The sequence below is a fragment of the Oreochromis aureus genome, linkage group 7, assembly GCF_013358895.1.
Source record: "Oreochromis aureus strain Israel breed Guangdong linkage group 7, ZZ_aureus, whole genome shotgun sequence".
Lineage (NCBI taxonomy): Eukaryota > Metazoa > Chordata > Actinopteri > Cichliformes > Cichlidae > Oreochromis > Oreochromis aureus.
This window is the reverse complement of record NC_052948.1, coordinates 29,644,592-29,663,866: the sequence shown is the minus strand read 5'-3', so window position 1 is coordinate 29,663,866 and position 19,275 is coordinate 29,644,592. Positions and strand designations below refer to the sequence as shown.

Here is a 19,275-nt window from a genome sequence, read left to right as displayed (position 1 = left end):
GAGTTTCCAGAGAAGTGAGAGGAGACTTACCTGCGCCATCATGAGGAAAAATGCTGCATCTGCAATTCTGAGGAAAGTTGAAATAAATTTGTAACATGATTTAATCTACACATCTGAAAAAAATATGCTTTTTTCTTATAACCAGGGTTAAGTGGTAAATGGAATGGTTCTTATAGTGCTTTTCTACTCTGAGCACTCAAAGCGCCTTATACAACGTGACCATGAAAACACGTAACATACATACAGGAGGCTCAGCGCTGCTGTAAAGTCGACACAACAGGTTCAAATCACTCCTCTGTAGAGCTCACGTTAACGAAAGTTAAAAAGCTGCTGTTAAAATTGATGAGTGTGAGTCTCGTTTTCACCGCACACCTCAGGATTTTCCTGAAGTGATTTTGATGCTTTGGAAAGATTTAAAAAATCCGTCTAAGTAAAACTTCAGTATATAGACCCTTTCCAAAAAATGAGAACATCATGGAAAAGTTTATTAATTTCCATAATTCCATTCAAATCCTTAAACTTTCATAGATTATAGATTCAGGGCCCACAACTTAAATGATTTCAACTACTTAGTTGTTAATTTGTACATAATTTGGGCTAATGTACAATACTTGGTTGGTAATCCCTTTGCCTTAATCACTAACTCAATGCAGCGTGGCATTGAGGCAATCAGTCTATGGTATTGCCTTGGAGTGGAAGCCCAGATTTCCTTGATGCTTGCTGTCAGCTCTTTTTTGTTCTTGGGTCTGGTGGACCTCATTTTCCTCTTGATAGATTCTCAGTGGGGTTTAGGTCCAGCGAGTTGGCTGGCCAGTCAAACACTGTGATGTCATGGCCATCAAACCAAGTTTTGGTGCTTCTGGCGGTAGGGGGAGGAGCCAGATCCTGCTAGAAGGTGAAATCTGCATCTCCATACAGATCCTCAGCAGAAGGAATGATGAAGTCCTCTAAAAAATTCTGGTAGACTGTTGAGGTGGATTTAAGAAAGCAGAGTTTATCAACACCTGCACTGGACATTGCACTCCAAAATGTGGTGGCCAAATTCTTGAATCTTCTCTGTTTGATAATCCGCTGAAGGCCACAGTCATCTCTTCTGCTGGTGCATCTTCTCCTGCCACATTTTGCCCTTCCACTAGATGTTCTATTGATATGCTTGGACACAACACTCTGTGAACAGCCAGCCTCCTTAGCTATGAACTTTTGTGGCTTCCCATCCTATGGAGGGTATCAGTGATGCTCTTCTGGCCAGTTGTCAAGTCTGTAGTCTTCCCCACATTGAACCTGAGACAATTGGATCAAAGTGAAGCAATTTAATGACATCTGGGAAAACCTGCAGGTGCTTTGAGTGTGACACTCAATTGAAAACATTCATGCCGTGTAAAATTTGGGGTGATGTCTTCACAGTATTCTAATTTTTTGAATTCCTGTTTTTGTGGGTTTTGTGAGCTGGAAGCCCAAATTATGTACAAATAAACAGCTAAGTAGTTGAAATCATTTAAGCTGTGGGCTCTGAATGTATAATCTATGAAAGTTTAACGTTTTGAATGGAATTATGGAAATATATATACTTTTCCATGATATTCTAAGTTTTTGGAAAGGGTCTATATAAGGAAGTGAGAGCACAGCATGTAGATTTGCACAACTTAAATAAATTCTTTGTTTCATTTTTCCCAAGAAAAAAAACCAAAAGCATTGTGTTGCTGCATCACAGTTCAGCAGAACTTACAGGCTGCAGCATGCACAGTCATGTCCTTCAATGTTTGGACAGAGATTACCAGATTACCAGAGTAATCAGCAATCACTGAACGTGTCACTGAAGAATTTATTGTGTATAAAGTGCGAGTTTAAAAAAAGCAGTCTCACAGGTTCCTACAGGTCTTCCTAGCTGTAAAATGAGCCAACAGGTTTTTCTGTTGCAACGTGTTTACCGTCTTCAGCACACACCCCGCTGCGCTTCACAGTTACTGCAGGATATTTTAGAGCTGAGAGACTCAAACACAGGCTTTGTTTTGTTTTCCTCTCTCGTTTTAAATGTGTTAAAAGCAGAGATTTAGCTGAATTGTTTTTTAGAAAAAGCTTCCTGTTGCTTTGTGGGAGCTCCAGCTGTTGCACTCTACATTGACCTGACCCTGACACGTGTGAATGTGCAGTGATTCATTGGCTGAACTGGTTCAGCCGCTGGGTGTGAAAATCTGCTGAAGGTAAGAAACTCTTTAAGATTCATGTTTCACGTTAACTTTGCTGTCAGGACACATGCATGAAAAAGTTTTACATGCTTACAGCCTGATGAACAGTTCAAAATTATATCTGATACATCTGCATGTATGCATGCATTTAAACAGTAATAAAACCCTGTAGGTAAAGCATATTTGAGTGTATTGCACATCATATTTGGTTTTAGATGCATCAGCTCTGCATAACTTTGATTCTGCAGGTGAGAAAGTTGGAGCAGATTTTATTCCTGGATAAAATCTTAGTATCTCAATTCCTGTCATCATGTGCACTCACATTAATAACAAAGTGAATGCCATAACTTTTAAATCATTTTAAAACTTCATGTTACTGGATAATCCCACAACGATAGCATCAAATGTGGAAAAATATCTTATCTCTGCTCAGATGAGAGTTGATGGAGATCCTGTTTAGAGCAGTTTGCAAGTGGACCTCTGTATTCACATGTACATGCAAAGGAAAACAAAAACAAAAAAAGCAAGCAGATGTCATTTAGCTTCCAGTAATGCCGTCAATGAGATCATTACTGACTTTTTATTGCAGGAGTCAATAAATTTAAAGCCATATTAAAAAACACAAACAAATACATTTATTGCCTCTGACAGTGAAACCACTGTGGGCTAAAACAAGGTGGTGGAAAATCTGCGTACTAATGACTTTAACTTGTGAGATGATCGGGGTAAAATGAGCATTTTGAAGAAGCTGAGTGGTTCAGAAGTAAAGACGTGCAGGTGATCAGCTCTGTGTGAGCAAAAAAGCTCTGAATGAGCTTGTTTGCTCATTCAGAACTCATAACTATGCACTGTTATGACATCATCTTTTTGTTATAACCTCAGAAAGATTCAGAGACTTTTGAGTGTTGGTTGTTTTCAGGCAGCGCTGCATTAAACTCCCACCTGACTTTGAGGAGGACTTTTGAGGAGGTATTAGAATACCTTCTATGATTAAAACCCCCCAAAACAATCATGAAAATAAGCGTGGATCAGAATCTGGCAATTATAAGTTAGAATTCTAAAGTCTTTAAGATGCTTTTCATTATTTAAGTCAAGCTTAGTGATAAACCAGTACACCCACGGCTGCACAATGTAAATAACAGCTGTAGGTAAACTGGCAAACGTACTTTCAAAAAGTCAATAAATCCTCAAGACTGATGTGTAGCGCAGATCAATGCTTTTATACTGATTTTTTATTTATTTTATTTATTCATGCAAATATTTCATTATGAACTCTAATCCTATTTGTCAGAATTGATATAAAATATAAATGAGCTAATAAATTGTTGTGTGGTTTAGCTTCAGTGAATTAGCTCCAGCTGTGGTTTACACTTTAATTACTCAACAATGATATAGAATTGAATTATTTTCATGAATAACATTTGTGCTTTTACTTAAGTAAAAATGTACTTTTACAGAATGTACGTGAAATATAGTATTGGTACTTTTATATAAGTATAGGATTTAGGATAGGTAAAGACAGATATAACCACAAAGCATTACAACTTAGCACACTTATCACACAGCAGCTACGAGCATGGTGTGTAATGTAGTAATAAGAGCCTGTAGATTTCCACAGCATGATGCAACATCTCTTTATTAGACACTAGTTCAGACCAATGAGCTACTTACCAAATGACAGCCTGTCATATCCTACTCTCCAGTCCACTCCACAGTCTGTCTGTTCAGAGAACCCAAAACATTACCTGGATGAAATATTACAGTGGTGCCTGAACCCACAGTGAGTTGAGTAACCTGAAATGTCCATCAAAGTGACCCCGTCCTCCTTTGGGCTCTGCCTCCAAACTTTCAAAAGTAAATTTAGTCATGCCAGCAGCACTCCTCTCCAAATGCAGAGAGTGTGAAACTGTAGCGAAGTTTTAATTTCGCCCATGAAATGAAATTATTTGCTCAGATTATCGTTTTGCTTGTGCATTTGTTATGACATAATTCTGTAGCGATGCATGAGAGAGGGCACCTGGTATGAAAATCTGCACCAACCATACAGACACCAGATGAGTGTCTTAATCTCAGTTTCCGTGTTAATTCGTATTTGTTGATTATATTTTAACTGAGTCATCTGGTTTGACTGACTCATCTAAACCTGCAAAATAACCAGAAACTACTCTCCTCAAGAGCTTCCTGTGCCATAAAAGTAGAAAAAAAATGGAAATCTTCTGTGCTGACGTACAAAACTTTTATTCTTGTTTCCACAGAAGATGTTTGCTGCTGAAGCCAAAGCATTTGTCCAGACGCTGGGAGAAACAGACCTCATCTCTAATGATAACTTAAACTGTAAAATGGATCTGCTGACTCTGGTCAAAGTCACTGAGGGAAGTTTTTGGCCAGTACAGAAGTACAAAGTGATACACTGCAGCCTGCCTGAGCTCATGGAGGAGGAAAACTTCTCTCCAGGTACGTTATCTAGAAACAAGGGTTTACTGAGTAACCATGGTTCTATGAATGAAGGTCAACAGGTTCACCTGGTGAGCTGTTTAGGAGACAGTTTAAAATTTACCCTCCTGAGACCCAGTGCCCCTGGTACCGGGAGCAAAGGGGAAAGTTCCCATTTAATCGGCTGTAACAGGCTTGGTAATGTAAGTCCCAGTGTTCTGGCAAACCGTCCTGGGACGGTTTTATGCACATTTCTGCTGTCACACAATAATTCCAGCATAAATTTAAGCAGGATGGTTTACCACTTAACTTTACCCATCAAAGTATACTTGTAGCTCATATTTACAAAGATACGACGGCTTGCCACTTAATTTTGAGTTGTGTGGATGCGCAGCACATGCGCAGAAATAACCAGTAGGATGATTTGTGAGGTAGGATGGATTCCCAGAACACCGGCATGTGTGGTAAACCTCTGAAACCTCTGAATCTCAGCTAAAAGCTCATATAAACCATTTCTACAACCACCAAACCTGGCGAAAACAACAATCCGATAAAACAGCAGTTACATCATTTCGGTAAACAAACACAACAAAGCCTCGTTGGCACGGAGCCCCGGCTAACAGAACAAACTATACCGGTTAGAAAACAGAAATCTCACAGATTCATCTCACAACATTTCTGATGACTGACAATCAATAATGTGAAAATCAGGTTTACCGTGCTCATTGTTTCTAATGTGTAAACATCCATTTGGCACTACAGAATGTTTCCTTCCTAACTTGATCTTCCAAAACGCATCAGAGCTGTTTTGTTAAAAATCACTATTTTCTGCCCAGTTACAGACATTTGATTGGACCAGGGCAAGTGTCGTAATTTAGGGTCATGTGTATTTTTCACCTTGCAACTTCTGATTGATGGAACTGACATGAAGAACGCCACATTACTGTGATTCATTTGGCTCAAACAATTCAAAAGAGATGTTGATCATACAAATTGGCCAAAAGAAGCTGAAGTCACAGCCCCTCAGAGTTTAAAGGGAAAACACACATTTCCAGATCTTGATTAGCACAGTAAAAAAGATGCATTGTACCTGAGTGTGTGGGTAATTCTTCAAATAATATTCAAAAATGTTAGGCCAGTAAATTAAGTTAAATTATTTCTGCTGTTCAGTACCTAAGAAAATTTTAGCTGACAGATGGTGCCAAAATACAAAACTGCTGGGTATCTATTCATTTAAAGTGCTGTAATTTTACACTGTTTCACTTCAGAAGCACAAGTCTTTGCAAAGATAATGTTCATATGTTGATTCCTGGTTTTCTGGAGTTAAATGTGAACCAAAGCATATTTTGGTTATAAGTGGTTATATGCAATAAAATCCAAACCTAAATTAGGTGAGGAAAAACTTAACATAGTTTTTCTCTGTTCCAGCCTCACTAACTTTGAAACGATAATATCTGCTGCAATATTTACATCTCTGATGTTAGCTTTATTTTGATACCAAGTTTATTTATATACAGCTGGTAATTGCAGAAAAATACTCCATTCATTTTGGGCATGTCATTTTCGAGCAGAAAGCTCAGAAAGCCCCTTTTTGCTTTACAGGTTTTAAAGAGCCAAGGGAACGTTGGCATACAACCAAATAACACGTCAGTGAATCCGAGAGCCAGTTTTAAGGTTTGCAAGTCCACCATGGTCAGGCAGAAAGGATGCTGAACCCCCAAAAAGTGCAACTATAATGTGACTAATATCGGGTATGACCCCGCTGTAAAGCCTTGAATAAAAGGTTTCTAAACCCACTAACCCTGCCACTCATGAACCTGTGTCTCCTAAACAGTTCACCCTCACTGAGCTGACCTGCATGGCAGCATGCTGACCTCATATGAAACAGAAAAAATGAAACCCAGTATAAAAAATGATGCTCCGTTCTCCTGCCAGATTACACCGAGGAAGTCTTGGTGGAGGACTTTAAGATCACTGCAGAGAAGAGTGGGAGTGGAGGTGTAGGTGGAGAATGCAGTAATGTAGGTGAAGCTTATATTAATGCCAGCACTAGTTCTGTGGATGGTCTGGTTCAGCCCGTCAGCATGATGACAAAGAAGGCCAATGTTAAAACTGTGGTGAGCAGATTCAAGGGCAGGTACGTCTGTCTCTTTGCTTATTTATTTATTTATTTATTTATTTATTTATTTATTTATTTATTTATTTATTTATTTATTTATTTATTTATGTATTTTCAAAATAAAAGCCAACCTTTTCCTATCTGTTGGTTCCTTCTGATTCCAGGAAAATACATAAGGACAGCTTGGACATGCTGGGATTGAAAGAGAAGGATAAACTGATGTTTGTTTCTCAAATAGTTTACAACTCCAGCCCTGTCAAAGTTATTAGAAAGTCTACGACTGATGGCTCCATTTTCACTTCTTATGTAAAGATGCTGAGTGTCTTTGCAAAGGTGAGTGAGTGAATTCAGCGGTCTGCAGGGATGAGACTATCTGTTTCTGATTTCACATGCAGGAACCCATAGACTGTTTTAGGAGAAACCAAGACCTTGTAGGTCATTTCAGGGCCACTGTAAGGGGACAAACCTGCTAAGTGGGACACTAAGGTAGTTTATTTGAAATCCAACAAACATGAACAGCAGACTGACTGTTACAATCAGTGTATAATATGCCAATGTTTTTGGTTTATTTACAGACATAGTATTTGAAGCTTTTATCCATATAACTCGTGTGTCAAGAGGGTTGGACACTTATTCTGTCACCTCATGATTCCTTCAGACTGAGTGAAGAAATGCAGACTAAACAAGGCTTAAAGCCTGGCACCGGACTTAAACCATGGCTGAAGGTGTTATTTATCTGGGGTGGCACTGCAGGCCTGAACCTGTCCAGAAAATATCTGGTGCAGCTGATTGTAAGAAGACACAGCTCACTGTGACTGGACGTTAAACAGGCTTTAACGTGCAGGTTTGATGGCATGTGAGAGCAGTGCAGGTAACAAACAGTGCAGTTAAAGAGTAACAAAAACATGAGTGACAAAGAGCGATAAATCTTCTACTGTTAAAGTGACCATGAAATGATTTTGAAATGAGAGAACTGATTCAAAACCTAAACAGAATTAAACTGAAACTAGAGTTAATTGATTTACTTAGAAATAATTCCCACAGTAACAGTTATCAGGCAGTGTTTAGTTGTCTTTGATAAATTCATTTGTATGATCGGATCTAATCTTTAAGTGACATTTTGATGCACACTTGATACAACTTAGTGGGGGTAATGCACCAATTCGTTGTTTGTCAACTGCCAATAAACACTGAGCAGAAGGAGAAATTATTTGCAAATAGTGAAAATAGTTGTTACTTTCTATGACTCCAGTTCTCTGAGTATATCTGATGTTCGTGTGGGGGTCGCCTGCTGTGGCTCGGTTGCCGTCAGCAGCTTCAGAACTCTCAAAGTCATAGTAAAGAGTCTCTGACCTTGTCTCCCTCTCGTTGTGATTGTACAGATGTATTATTGGTCTAAATGATAATAAAATAATAATAATAACGTGTTTCTTCAGGGGAGCAGTAAGGTGGAGACAAGCTTCACTGTGCCAGCAAAATCCATCTTTGCTTACGGCCTGGTGGAGATAAAGATTGAGGATGAGAAGCTGAGTAAGAGCACAACACTGTGTTTAATGTATGTGTGTGTGTGTGTGTGTGTGTGTGTGTGTGTGTGTGTGTGTGTGTGTGTGTGTGTGTGTGTGTGTGTGTGTGTGTGTGTGTGTTGGTGTCACTGAGCAGTCTTTCTCTTTTTGTCTCATTTAGAGATCTCATGTGAGCCGTGGACTCGTAGCTTACTCGGTAGGTGGTCTGAACTTTTCTTCCGTTACACATTTGAAAAAAACTTTGATGTCATATTTATATTCACAGTCGCACTCACAGGCTCACTGTTACTGAGAGAAAAACATCTGTATCAAACTGTAAACCAAAGACGACAGAGCATTGAGCTTTCAGTTAAGACTGTCGGCTGATTTAATCTCTGCCGAGTATATTCAGAGTTTATTTAGTCTGCGGCAGTGTTAAAATCAGACACTTCAGACACTTTCCAGATTTAAAAATGCTTTCATCAGTAAAAAAAACTCCTTATGCTCTTTCTCTCTTTGTCGTAAATCCCTCCTTTGCCTGTTCCAACATGACTGCACACAGTAGGTCCATGAAAACATGGATGAGTTATCTGTAAAGGCTGAGCCAACATCATAATATACCCTATGGATTAACAATGGGATGTCTTATGCGTGTCATGTCAGATGATTGACTTTTGGCAATAAAGTGTAGCTATCAGTTGAATATCAGTAGAAAAAAAAAAACTAAGAATAAACAAAGAGTCAGTCTGACCAGACTTTGATTGTCAAATGTGAGTTTGTCTGTGGTTCAGTTTTGTAAGAGTAAAGACTTCAAACTCTGTGGAGGTTGGTGGAAGTCATTTGATTTTCAGGTGATAATGATTTTGAGATCTGTTTCCAGATTGGCTCCTTGGTGACAACGTAAGCAATCCAACTGTGCAAAAAGTAAAAGAAGGTAAGTGTGTGTTTAAATCTGCTGAGTTCTTCACAGTTCTGAAATAATCAGTTTGTTATCTTTAGAGACTTAAGACCTGCTGTTTAACAAACTGCTGGTTCCAGCACAAACTCTGTTTTCATTTACTGACAGTGTGGTCAGCTCATTGCTGCTGTTTCTTTGTTTGCTGCAGAACTGGAAATGAAGGAAGCTCTTCTGCAGCCGCTGGCAGATCTTCCTGAGTTGACTCGTTGTGATCTGCTGCAAACACTCAGCGAGCTCGTAGAGGATGGAGACAATCTCTCTCTGCTGGATAAAACAGTAAGGAGAATATTTACAAAATGCTCCTCATGAGGTTTCATCTCTCACTGACATCTTTATCAGTTAATGCAATGGTGGAAACTAGCAATTCTCTCTCTTACTGGCAGATGGACAGCAGGACTGTTGTATTCTTTATTTGTTTATCTGAACAAAGAACAGACCTGCTGATATGTATTTGTGATCATAAATTGATTATAGCTTTAGTTCAGGTACACCACGCTGTCAAGCTGTGTGTCACTTTCCTCCCATCTGCAAGCTGCTCTGTAGCTCACCCCCAGCTCTTGCTTTCCACACATGTATGCTCCAAAACTATTAATAATAATAATAATGATGATAATAATAATAATAATCCTCTGCACCTCTCAGCTGGATCACTGCAGTAATGGAGTGTTTGAGTGTGTTCAGTCTGAGGCTGTCTCTTCCTTCATGGACCTTCTCAGTGTCTCAAACATCTCCACAAGTGAGCAGGATGCTGTTCACATGTTGGTCAGCGCCCTGCACAGTAAGTCAGATTCAAAGATTCAAAGATTCAAACTGTTTATTGTCATATGTACAAAGAAAAGCATTTCTCTGCAATGAAATTCTTTCTGTGCTGTCCACACACAGATGCCCAGTTAATATATACAAATAGAAATAGAACAGATAAAATACAAATAGTACGAATAAATAAATAAATGAAGACAAAATTTAAGTGTGAAATAGATGTGTGTGCAAAAGAGCTATGAGCTTAATATGCAAGATGACTTGATATGCAAAGATTAGTATTACTGTTGAAATAGGTCAGCTGTTCAAGAGTCTGATGGCAGTGGGGAAGAAGGAGTTGTTGAGTCGGGATGTTCTGGATTTCACACTTCTGAGCCTTTGTCTCGAGGGCAGAAGAGTGAACAGTCTATGTTGGGGGTGTGTCGGGTCTTTGAGAATGGAGGCAGCTCTCCTTTAGACTCTGCGATGGTAGATGCTCTGGCAGAGATGCCAACGGAGCCCTGATGATCTCAGTTGTTATCACTCTCAGCAGGCGTTTGTGGTCCATAGCAGTAGTGCCGCTGTACCATGTAGTGATGCAGTTGGTCACTGTGCTCTCCACAATGCAGCTGTAGAACCTGCCGAGGATCTTGGCCGACATACCAAATTTCCTCAGCCTCCTCAGGATATACAGCCGCTGCTGAGCCTTCTTGATCATTTGTGTGGTGTTCAGTGTCCAGGTGAGGTCCTCAGTGATGTAGATGCCCAGGTACCTAAAGCTGCTCACCCTCTCCACTTCAAGCCTCCGGACAAACAGCAGCTGGGGGGCTTGAAGTGGAGAGGGTGAGCAGCTATAGGTACCTGGTCACTGAACCCAGTCAGATAACCTGCTCTGAGACATTTATCCCATCCAGTAACATGTAGATCCTCCACATCAGGTGTGGTATGGGAGTTGGAGGTGGTGGGGCTGAGATAAAGGTGCGCAGCTGGGAGTGTGTGAGAGCTCAGCTCAGAGTTTTACCGACACATTTGAAGCAAAGTGTTTCAGCTCGTCACATCTTCATCAAACTTTGTCTTTTTTCCTCATGTTTGTGCAGCTCTGCCAGACGAAGTGCCGCCACTTCTGACTCGCTGCAGTCCAGATACTCTGAGAGTCCTCGACCAGCTGGTGGGTCCATTCACTCATTCATCTACATTCATCTACATGCTCCTCGCAACAGCTGCCAGCCTCATCACACCTTATCCTACAGACTCAGCACACTCAACATGTGTAGTCTGGCATCTTAAAACATCTTCTGTCATGTTTTTATAATGAAGAAGAATAAACTAAAACTAAAACTAAACAGAAAATCCCACAACTGTAAAAGCATATCACCACTAGCTCTGTCCAGTGTCAGCAGCCTGTGGGCGGAGTCTTCCTCATGTTTGAATCTGATCTGAGAACAGCTCCCTCTCTGTTTCTCCAGGTGGATGAGCTGAAGGATGGTCGGGCCAACCTCCCAGAGTCCCTGCCCGTCCCCCTGCAGGAGGGAGGGGAGCTCCGCTGGGCGGCCGAGTTCATCTGTTTGAACGATCAGAAGCTGAAAGAGTTGAGTGACGGCTGGGACCGACCCGAGCTGCCCCCAGAGGTTCTGCTGGAGGTTCTGTGCCTCGCTGTGCAGGGACTCAGCCTGATGCAGCCCACAACAAACCCTTAATGTCAGCTGCTCTGATCTTTGTTAATGTGCTTTTACAGCAGCTGATGTTTGTGATGGTTCAGTGTCCAGTCAAGTGAATACATCATAGTTTTGATGTCCATCGCTGATTCCACAATTGGTGAACTTTAATTCAATGTCTCTCTCTGATTTTGTTTCCTGTTTCACTTTGTCATCTTTCAAAGATAACATCAAAAATAACCAACAGAATTCATATTCTATTAAAGTAACATACCTTTATTAAGTTCTTTACATTATTGTTATGGTTCATGTCATGTTTCCTGTAATTTGACGGTTTTCCTGGACTCTTTTTGTTTGCAGACTCCACTTTAGTCATTGCGTCTCCAACCTCTTCATGTTCATTTTGAGTTTTTTAAGTTCTTTATAAATACTTTTTAAATTCCTGGTTATTAAAGGTTTGAAATTACGTGAAGGGAACAAGTGGAACAGTTTTTGTATTAGAATAAAAAAGAATGTTTAAAAACATGAATGATGATGGATGATTAAGGCTGGACATAGATAAAAGTTTCAATTTAGGGGGCAAGTCAGAAAATCATAAAAACTGTATGGAACATATCACAATTATAATGAGCTGCCTACCTATCATATTTAGGAAAATCTCATCTTAAAGTCTGTAATCTTAAAGTCTATATGCTAACTGCTGATCTAAAATTGGATTGTGCTAATGAGAGATTAATGTTGTGCTCAGAGGTAAAAACAGGGTCAACAATGTAAATAATATAAGACAGCGATGAGGTGTTACACCCTCTGTAATCCCCACTTGCCTTGTACTGACAGTGTAAGAGTGTCTGGGTGTTGTTGAGGTTTAATTGCTTCTTATCTGCGTCTGATGAGGTGTGGCTGATGGCATGTCTGAGGAGAGTTTGGGGGATATTACTTCTGGCCTTGATACTCTCTAGGTTGTTATTTTGATTGGATGTTTTTTGGTCATTTAAACTAAAAACAAAGGTTTCTACAAAGTTTGGTTTCAGTCTCCACTTCATGTTGCAGGTTTTCATTCAGATCTAATAGTGAGGTAATAATGTAAATATATGTTTGGCTCAATGAACATGAAGTAAACATGTTATCAGAATGATGAATTGTTTAATTCTCGCTGGTTTCAGCATAAAACACATCTGATAAGAAGCCTTAACAATGTCACATAAGTCTCCACAGGATCCTTTAATTATGATGAAGCTCTCGCTCCATCTAGTGGTCATTACAAAAACTATCATATGAGTTAACACACTGCTGTGAGTTTAATCTGATCAGATTAACTCTCAGAGAATCAGATACTGACATTTTCTGAAAGCTTCAGAGTTTTCAAAGGCTTCCACCAAGGTCCTGGCTACATACAATACAATACAATACAATACAGTTTTATTTATATTGATTGATTGATTGACTGATATACCTTTATTAGTCCCACAAGGGGAAATTTCATGTTAAGGCTGCCGACCTATTGCACGCAATGGCGGCGCCATCTTACCCATCCGACCATACATACATTACACAAACATCACATGGGGAAGACAGGTCAGAGGGGTATAACATGGGAAAGCACAACATGAGGAAACATAAGGAGAAAAAAATAACTCCCCCCAGACTGAGCTCCAACAGGGAGATCAGTTTGAGAACAGAAAAAAACACCTCTGCACATAGCACATGAAAAAACTCTTAATACACCAAAGAAACACATGACAAGCAACAGGGATGGGTAAAGGGTGAGAGACAGCCGATGTAGACAGTACATCCGGGCCTGCAGCCTATGCGCTGGTCTCCTTGATCCACCGTCAGCATCGGAAGGGAATAAGCGTCGAAGGCGTTTGGAGGGGGGATGAGTGTACATCTGCATGTGTATATATGTCTGTGTGTGTGTGTGTGTGTGTATATGTCCAGAGTTCAGCTGAGACAGTGTCCTTCGCCCTGCCAGGCTAAGTAAACAGTCTTCCAGCCAACCCAGGTGGCCTTGCATGGAATGGGAAGAACAGACTCAACACAGTCGTTATCAGGGAGTTTTTGTTCAGCTCCAGCCTTGAGCCCACAGCTGGCGCCGAAGGGGTAGCCGCATTATGATGGTGATTTTTCTTTTACAAACAACTCATGAGAATTTCGAGCTGTTTTTAACACTCCGACACTGGTCTCTCAATCTCCCGTTGGATAGCTGCGAGTTTCTCCATGATGTTATTAGCCGTCGATTCTGTGATCTTGTCACTCTTTTGCTCACAGAGCAGATTCTGAGACCTCACGACCACAGCCAACTGATCCGTGATGTATCCCAATATCCGCTCAGAGATGTTATTCTGAGTATTCACTGCAGCCGCTAGTGCCTCCAAGCTCTTGACCATGTTGCCTTCCGTGAGCCCTTTCTGAGAAGTCGCACCTCGTCCCATCGATTCAATCCCAGCGGGCAGCCTTGTGGGGGCTTGAACAGCCGGTTCCGCTTTATTAATTCTCCGATAAGCCAGGGCCAGCCCAGCTCCGATCAGCAAGAACCCTGTTATCATGGTTCCGAATAGGTAGATATCTTCAGCGTCCTCGATCGACAGTCCCGCCAGGCACACGATCCCCCATTTCTGCCACCCATCCATCGTGTATCCAGCAGGGAAAGTCCCTCCAGGGCACTCGGGCTCTCCCGAGCCCAGACTTCTCGTTGAGAAAAGGGTGTCAATAGCATTCAGAGACCAGTTGATCAAATCCATAATTCTCTTTTAGGTTTTAGACACAGACTGTGAGAGAGTGTTCCAGGGAAAGTAATACAAAAAACACGAGACTAGACAAGGACATAAGAAGCTAAGCAGGGAAGATAAGGGAAAGGAGAGGAGAGGAGAAAAATGCGACCGCCTTCGCTGAGAGCCAAAGAGAAGCACATTTAAAACCCCAAAGGCACACCAAAGTGCTTCACAGTAATACAGAGAATCACCATAAATCAATTAACAAAGTACAGCTCGGGCACTAGCACTAGCACAGACAGAAGGTAGGCACTAATAGACCAGAAGAGTTAAGTAAAGTAGGTATCGAACCTCAATTCAGGAGGAAGATCAGTTCAGGAATACAAAATGTTAACTAAGAAGTTAAAAACCAGCAATAAAATTAATTATAAGTTTAATAAGGGTATTAACTGGTCGGGAAAGCCAGGTTAAATAAGTAAGCTTTGTGTCTTGTTTTGAAGGATTGGACAGAGTCTGAGGCACGAATAGAAGCGGGGAGGCTATTCCAAAGGTTGGGTGCAGCTGAAGCAAAGGCACGATTGCCTCTGGTCTTCAGCCTAAACTTAGGTTGGGCCAGGAGTAATTGACCTGATGAGCTTAACGCTCAGCAAGCAGTGTACAGATTGAGAAGATCAGTGAGATAACTGGGTGCAATATCATTCAGAATTTTAAAAGTGGGTAGCAAAATTTTAAACTCAGTGCGATATTTGATTGGTAACCAATTTAATCAACAAAAGCTGGAGTGATAGAATCAAATTTTCTGGCTCCTGTAAGAAAGTGAGCAGCAGCGTTCTGAACAAGCTGTAGCCTATGAAGAGAGACAGATTGGAGACCACAGTAAAGAGAATTGCAGTAGTCTAACCTGGAGGTCACAAAAGCATGGATACGTTTTTCAAGGTCCCTGCGTGTTATATAACCCTTAGCTTTAGAAATCTGGTGCAAATGAAAGAAGCCAGATTTAACTACAGATGATACTTGCTTATTGAGCTTAAAGGAGCTGTCCAAATAGATGCCCAGGTTATTTATAGAATCAGAGAGAGAGTTCGCAAGGGGCCCCAGTAGGGCAACAAGCTGGTCTCGAGGAATATGGCTATCGAACACCATAATTTCAGTTTTCTTCTCATTTAAAATGAGGGAATTATCCTACAGCCAATCTTTGACCTTTCTCAAGCAATCCAACAAGGAGTGCAGTGAAGAAGACAGATCATGAGTCAGTTGACAATAAATTTGAATGTCATCAGCGTAGCAATGATAAGAAATATTGTATTTTTCAAATATGGAGCCCAAGGGTAGCATGTACAAAGAGAACAATAGAGGGCCCAATATATCAGCATCTATCCAAGAGGTAGGAATTAAACCAGTTACCCACATAGCAGGCAGGTCTGACCCGGATCTGGTGTCAAGCCGGCACTGCTGGCTGACTTCTGGCATGGTAAGTGGTATGTCAACCAGATGTTGGCCAGGTCTGGCAATGATGACACTGTTTATGTGATGGCATGCCTTTTCTGGCCCAATTGTGGTTTGGTGTATGTGGCCCAGGGTCATAGAAAACAGGTATTCCCCGGATCCGGCATCAAGCTGGTACTTCTGACTGACTGGTGTCATGGCAGGGTGTATGTTAACCAGATGTGGGCCAAGTCTGGCAATGATGGCACTATTTATGTTCCTATTTTCCTATTTTAGTTAGAAGACCCAAATGCCATGTTGCAATACTATACTGCTATGTTAGCCAACATTTCAAATGCAGGTTTGACAGGTTTGTGAGTGTACACTTTATCCAAAACCTAGTGAGGGTTTACTCATGCTAACCACTGGGTGGCTGTAGCTCAGGCGGTAGAGCAGGTCACCTACTGATCAGAAGGTTAGTGGTTTAATCCCTGGCTCCTCCAGTCTGATTGGGTGAATGTGGCATGTTGTATAGAGCACTTTGAGTAATCCGAGAGAATAGAAAAGTGCTATATAAGAATCCGTCCATTCACCTTCTGAACAGAGTTTCGTCATGTTACTTTTGCACTATTATGTTCTGGCACATGTTGTTATTACATGGCTTGATTAAGGTACACATTAGGCTGATATCTGGGGCCAGAGCTGAAACTGTTCTGGGTCAGCACAGGGCCAGCAGTGTGTCTGCAACTGGCCCGTGGCTGCACACAACTAACACATGGCCCACATACTGCATAGAATGATGGCCCTTTGGTGGCCCAGATCAGGTTTGCCAGAGGTAATCCACACATGGGCCAGCACAGGACCACCAGTGTGTCTGCAACTGGCCTTGTGCTGGCCCATGTGTGGGCCAGATCCAGGCCATACCAATTTTGCTATGTGGGCAGTGTCTGAGATGGAACAACAGGTGGAAAGCATAGAGTTAGCAAAGCCATCAACCAAGGGGAGTGTATAACAGTTAGTATCCGTACAATCTGAATCAAAAAGGGCAGAGCTTAAAAAGGCTGTAGTAAAATTAGAAATACCAGCAGTATTCAAACAAATTTGAACACTAAGTATAAGTAATTACTTGATAATAACTGCTTTTAATGGTCAGTAAATATAAATTAGCATTTTAGGTTACTGATAAGATGTTGTTGGTAACAAATACAAATAGTCCAGTCAACAAGAATCAAACTCTTTTTTCTTTTAAAATGAGAAAATTCTGCAACATCTAAGTAAGAATGGACTTCTTGCTGAGCTTGCGCCTACCAGAAGCATTTCTGACTGGTAATCATTAATCTGGAGGAAGCTGTGGGTCATTCATGTTTCTGTGGTAAAAGAAAGAGAAGCAGATGATGATTTGTCTTTGGATTTTTGTCAAAGAAAGAAGAATTGAAAATGTCCAGTTCAGAAAAGCAGAATTGAAAAGTTTGAATGATTTCTATTCAACAGTGAGATGCACTTCATTAGTGTGTCTTCTGTTAACAACTAATCGAATCAAAGTTTAATACAAGACAGAATAAAGCTGCTGCTAGTTGGCAGAATTATTGTACAGTTTACATTAACACACAAACTGGTGCAGAGCAGGCTGTTCTATTCACATACTCACTGTTTGGTTTGGTCCCAGTTAGCAGTCATCAGTCTGAATATTAGCTGATGATGTTCTTTACTATTGCTTGCCAAATTCCACCTTTAAACTGACTAAGGGCTGAAAAGAAGTATCCATGGTGTGAAACTCTGTCCATCCATCCAAATCTCCACTTAATCCTCAGCAGCAGCTGTCTCTGTAAAAATCAGCTCGGGAATTAAATATGTGAGAGCACATTATGTCACCACTTCCCCAATTAAACCACAAAATACATGAAATCATGACACTTGTGCTCTGTAAGATGAATTCCAGGATTAGAGTATGCCTGAAAGAAAGTGAGCAAAGAAGAAAGAGGAGCTGAGATGTTGAGACTAACTGACTAAACCGTGTATGAGGGACACTCATGTTTGAGCATGGTGCAAAACAACATGTGATTACATCCATAATTTTTCCAGAGCTCCTGGTGAGCCCCAGTGCCTCTCCTTAGCTGGAGACACCTCATTTAGTAGGTATCCTGGTAGCAGCCATCAGTTTGAATATTAGCTGATGATGAGCTTCACTATCACTATCATGAATGATTCTGTCAAAAGCATAATTTGCTCAGAGCTTCCTGACCTGCAGTCTATTTACACTAAGTGGTACAGTACCAAAGACCTCTCCCATCCCAGGAATGGACTCTTCTCACTGTTGAGGTCAAGGAAGCGCTTTTGCTCCCTTAAGCCAGAAAGATTGAGGAGGAGCTTTTTTCTCCAGGCTATTCAGGCCCTGAACCAGGCGTAGGACTGGACTGAATTTGAAATTTGAAATATTGAATCCAACTCAGCTCTGACCTCCTTCTGAATGCTGCCAGTGTCGGGACTAGTTAAGTGAAAACCTGAAAACCTAGGCACCATTTGGCAGAAGCTCATTTCTGCTGCTCGGGTATGTTTAATTTTTATGTTAGATGTTATGTTAGTTGGGTTGTTTCAGTTAAAGTATTGAGATGACCAACAGAGAGAAAATGTCCCTCACTTGGTTTTTGTGATTGGCCAACATGGCTGCCTAGAAGGTAATGTTGGGGTGATCTCTGAGCCAAGTTAGCTCTTTCTTTTCTTCCCCTTCTTACTTTTTTGTGCCGAGTAAAGACACACTATACAAAACTTCTTTATGATCTGGCAACCTTATTACAATGTCTGACTTTTCAACCTGTTCTCGCTGGAATCCTACCCTGAGCCAGCAGGCTATGCTGACTCAATGCTAGGCACCCAAGAGGGAGTCCTCCTGGGAAGAAGCTGAAGTCCAGGCGAGGCAGACAGGGAGGAGCTGACCGAAGGCTCTGGCAATTGATTAGCAACAGAAGGCTAAACCTCCCAGCCATACTGTTCACAAACGTTCAGTCTCTGGAAGATAAAATGGACGAGCTCCATGCTCAGATTTCCACGCAGAAGGATATTCAGAATTGGTCCATATTGTATTTCTGTGAAACCTGGCTGGGGGAAAGCCACCCTACAAGGCAAAAAACACCAGACGGCTACAGGGTCTTGAAGGAGGACTGGTGTGCTTGAGGTGGAGAAACGGCTGCCCTCGTCAAACAATCGTGGTTGCACTGACTGTAAGATCATTCTAAGTTCTGTTCTGAAATTGTGGAGTGTTTTGTGTATATTTCCCCCTCTGCTAAGGAGGGGGCTGCATTGAAGGAGCTACACCACATGATCATTGAACATGAAATCAAGTATCCTGATGTCGCTGCTATCATGCTGGGAGATTTTAACATCTGCAATCTCTGAAAAAACATACCTAAACTGCATCAGTTTGTGACCTTCCCCACTAGGGTAAATAAAACACTGGACCACTGCTACAGTAACATCAGAAATGCCTTTTCAACTGAACCAAAACCCCATTTTGGAAAGTCTGATTACCTAGTGATCTGCCTCAAGCCAGT

At 41.1% G+C, this 19,275-nt stretch overlaps 1 protein-coding gene across 1 annotated transcript; it reads left to right on the top strand.

Annotated features, from left to right (window-relative positions):
• Positions 1 to 1,573: 1,573 nt before the first annotated feature.
• Positions 1,574 to 12,726, top strand: LOC116321275. Its single transcript, XM_031741061.2, has 11 exons — positions 1,574 to 2,201; positions 4,442 to 4,640; positions 6,555 to 6,756; positions 6,903 to 7,071; positions 8,175 to 8,268; positions 8,422 to 8,457; positions 9,121 to 9,174; positions 9,347 to 9,474; positions 9,841 to 9,976; positions 11,034 to 11,104; positions 11,403 to 12,726. Exons 2-11 carry the CDS (start codon positions 4,445 to 4,447, stop codon positions 11,631 to 11,633), a joined length of 1,317 nt encoding a protein of 438 aa, XP_031596921.1. The 5' UTR covers positions 1,574 to 2,201; positions 4,442 to 4,444; the 3' UTR covers positions 11,634 to 12,726.
• The last annotated feature ends 6,549 nt before the right edge of the window (positions 12,727 to 19,275 follow it).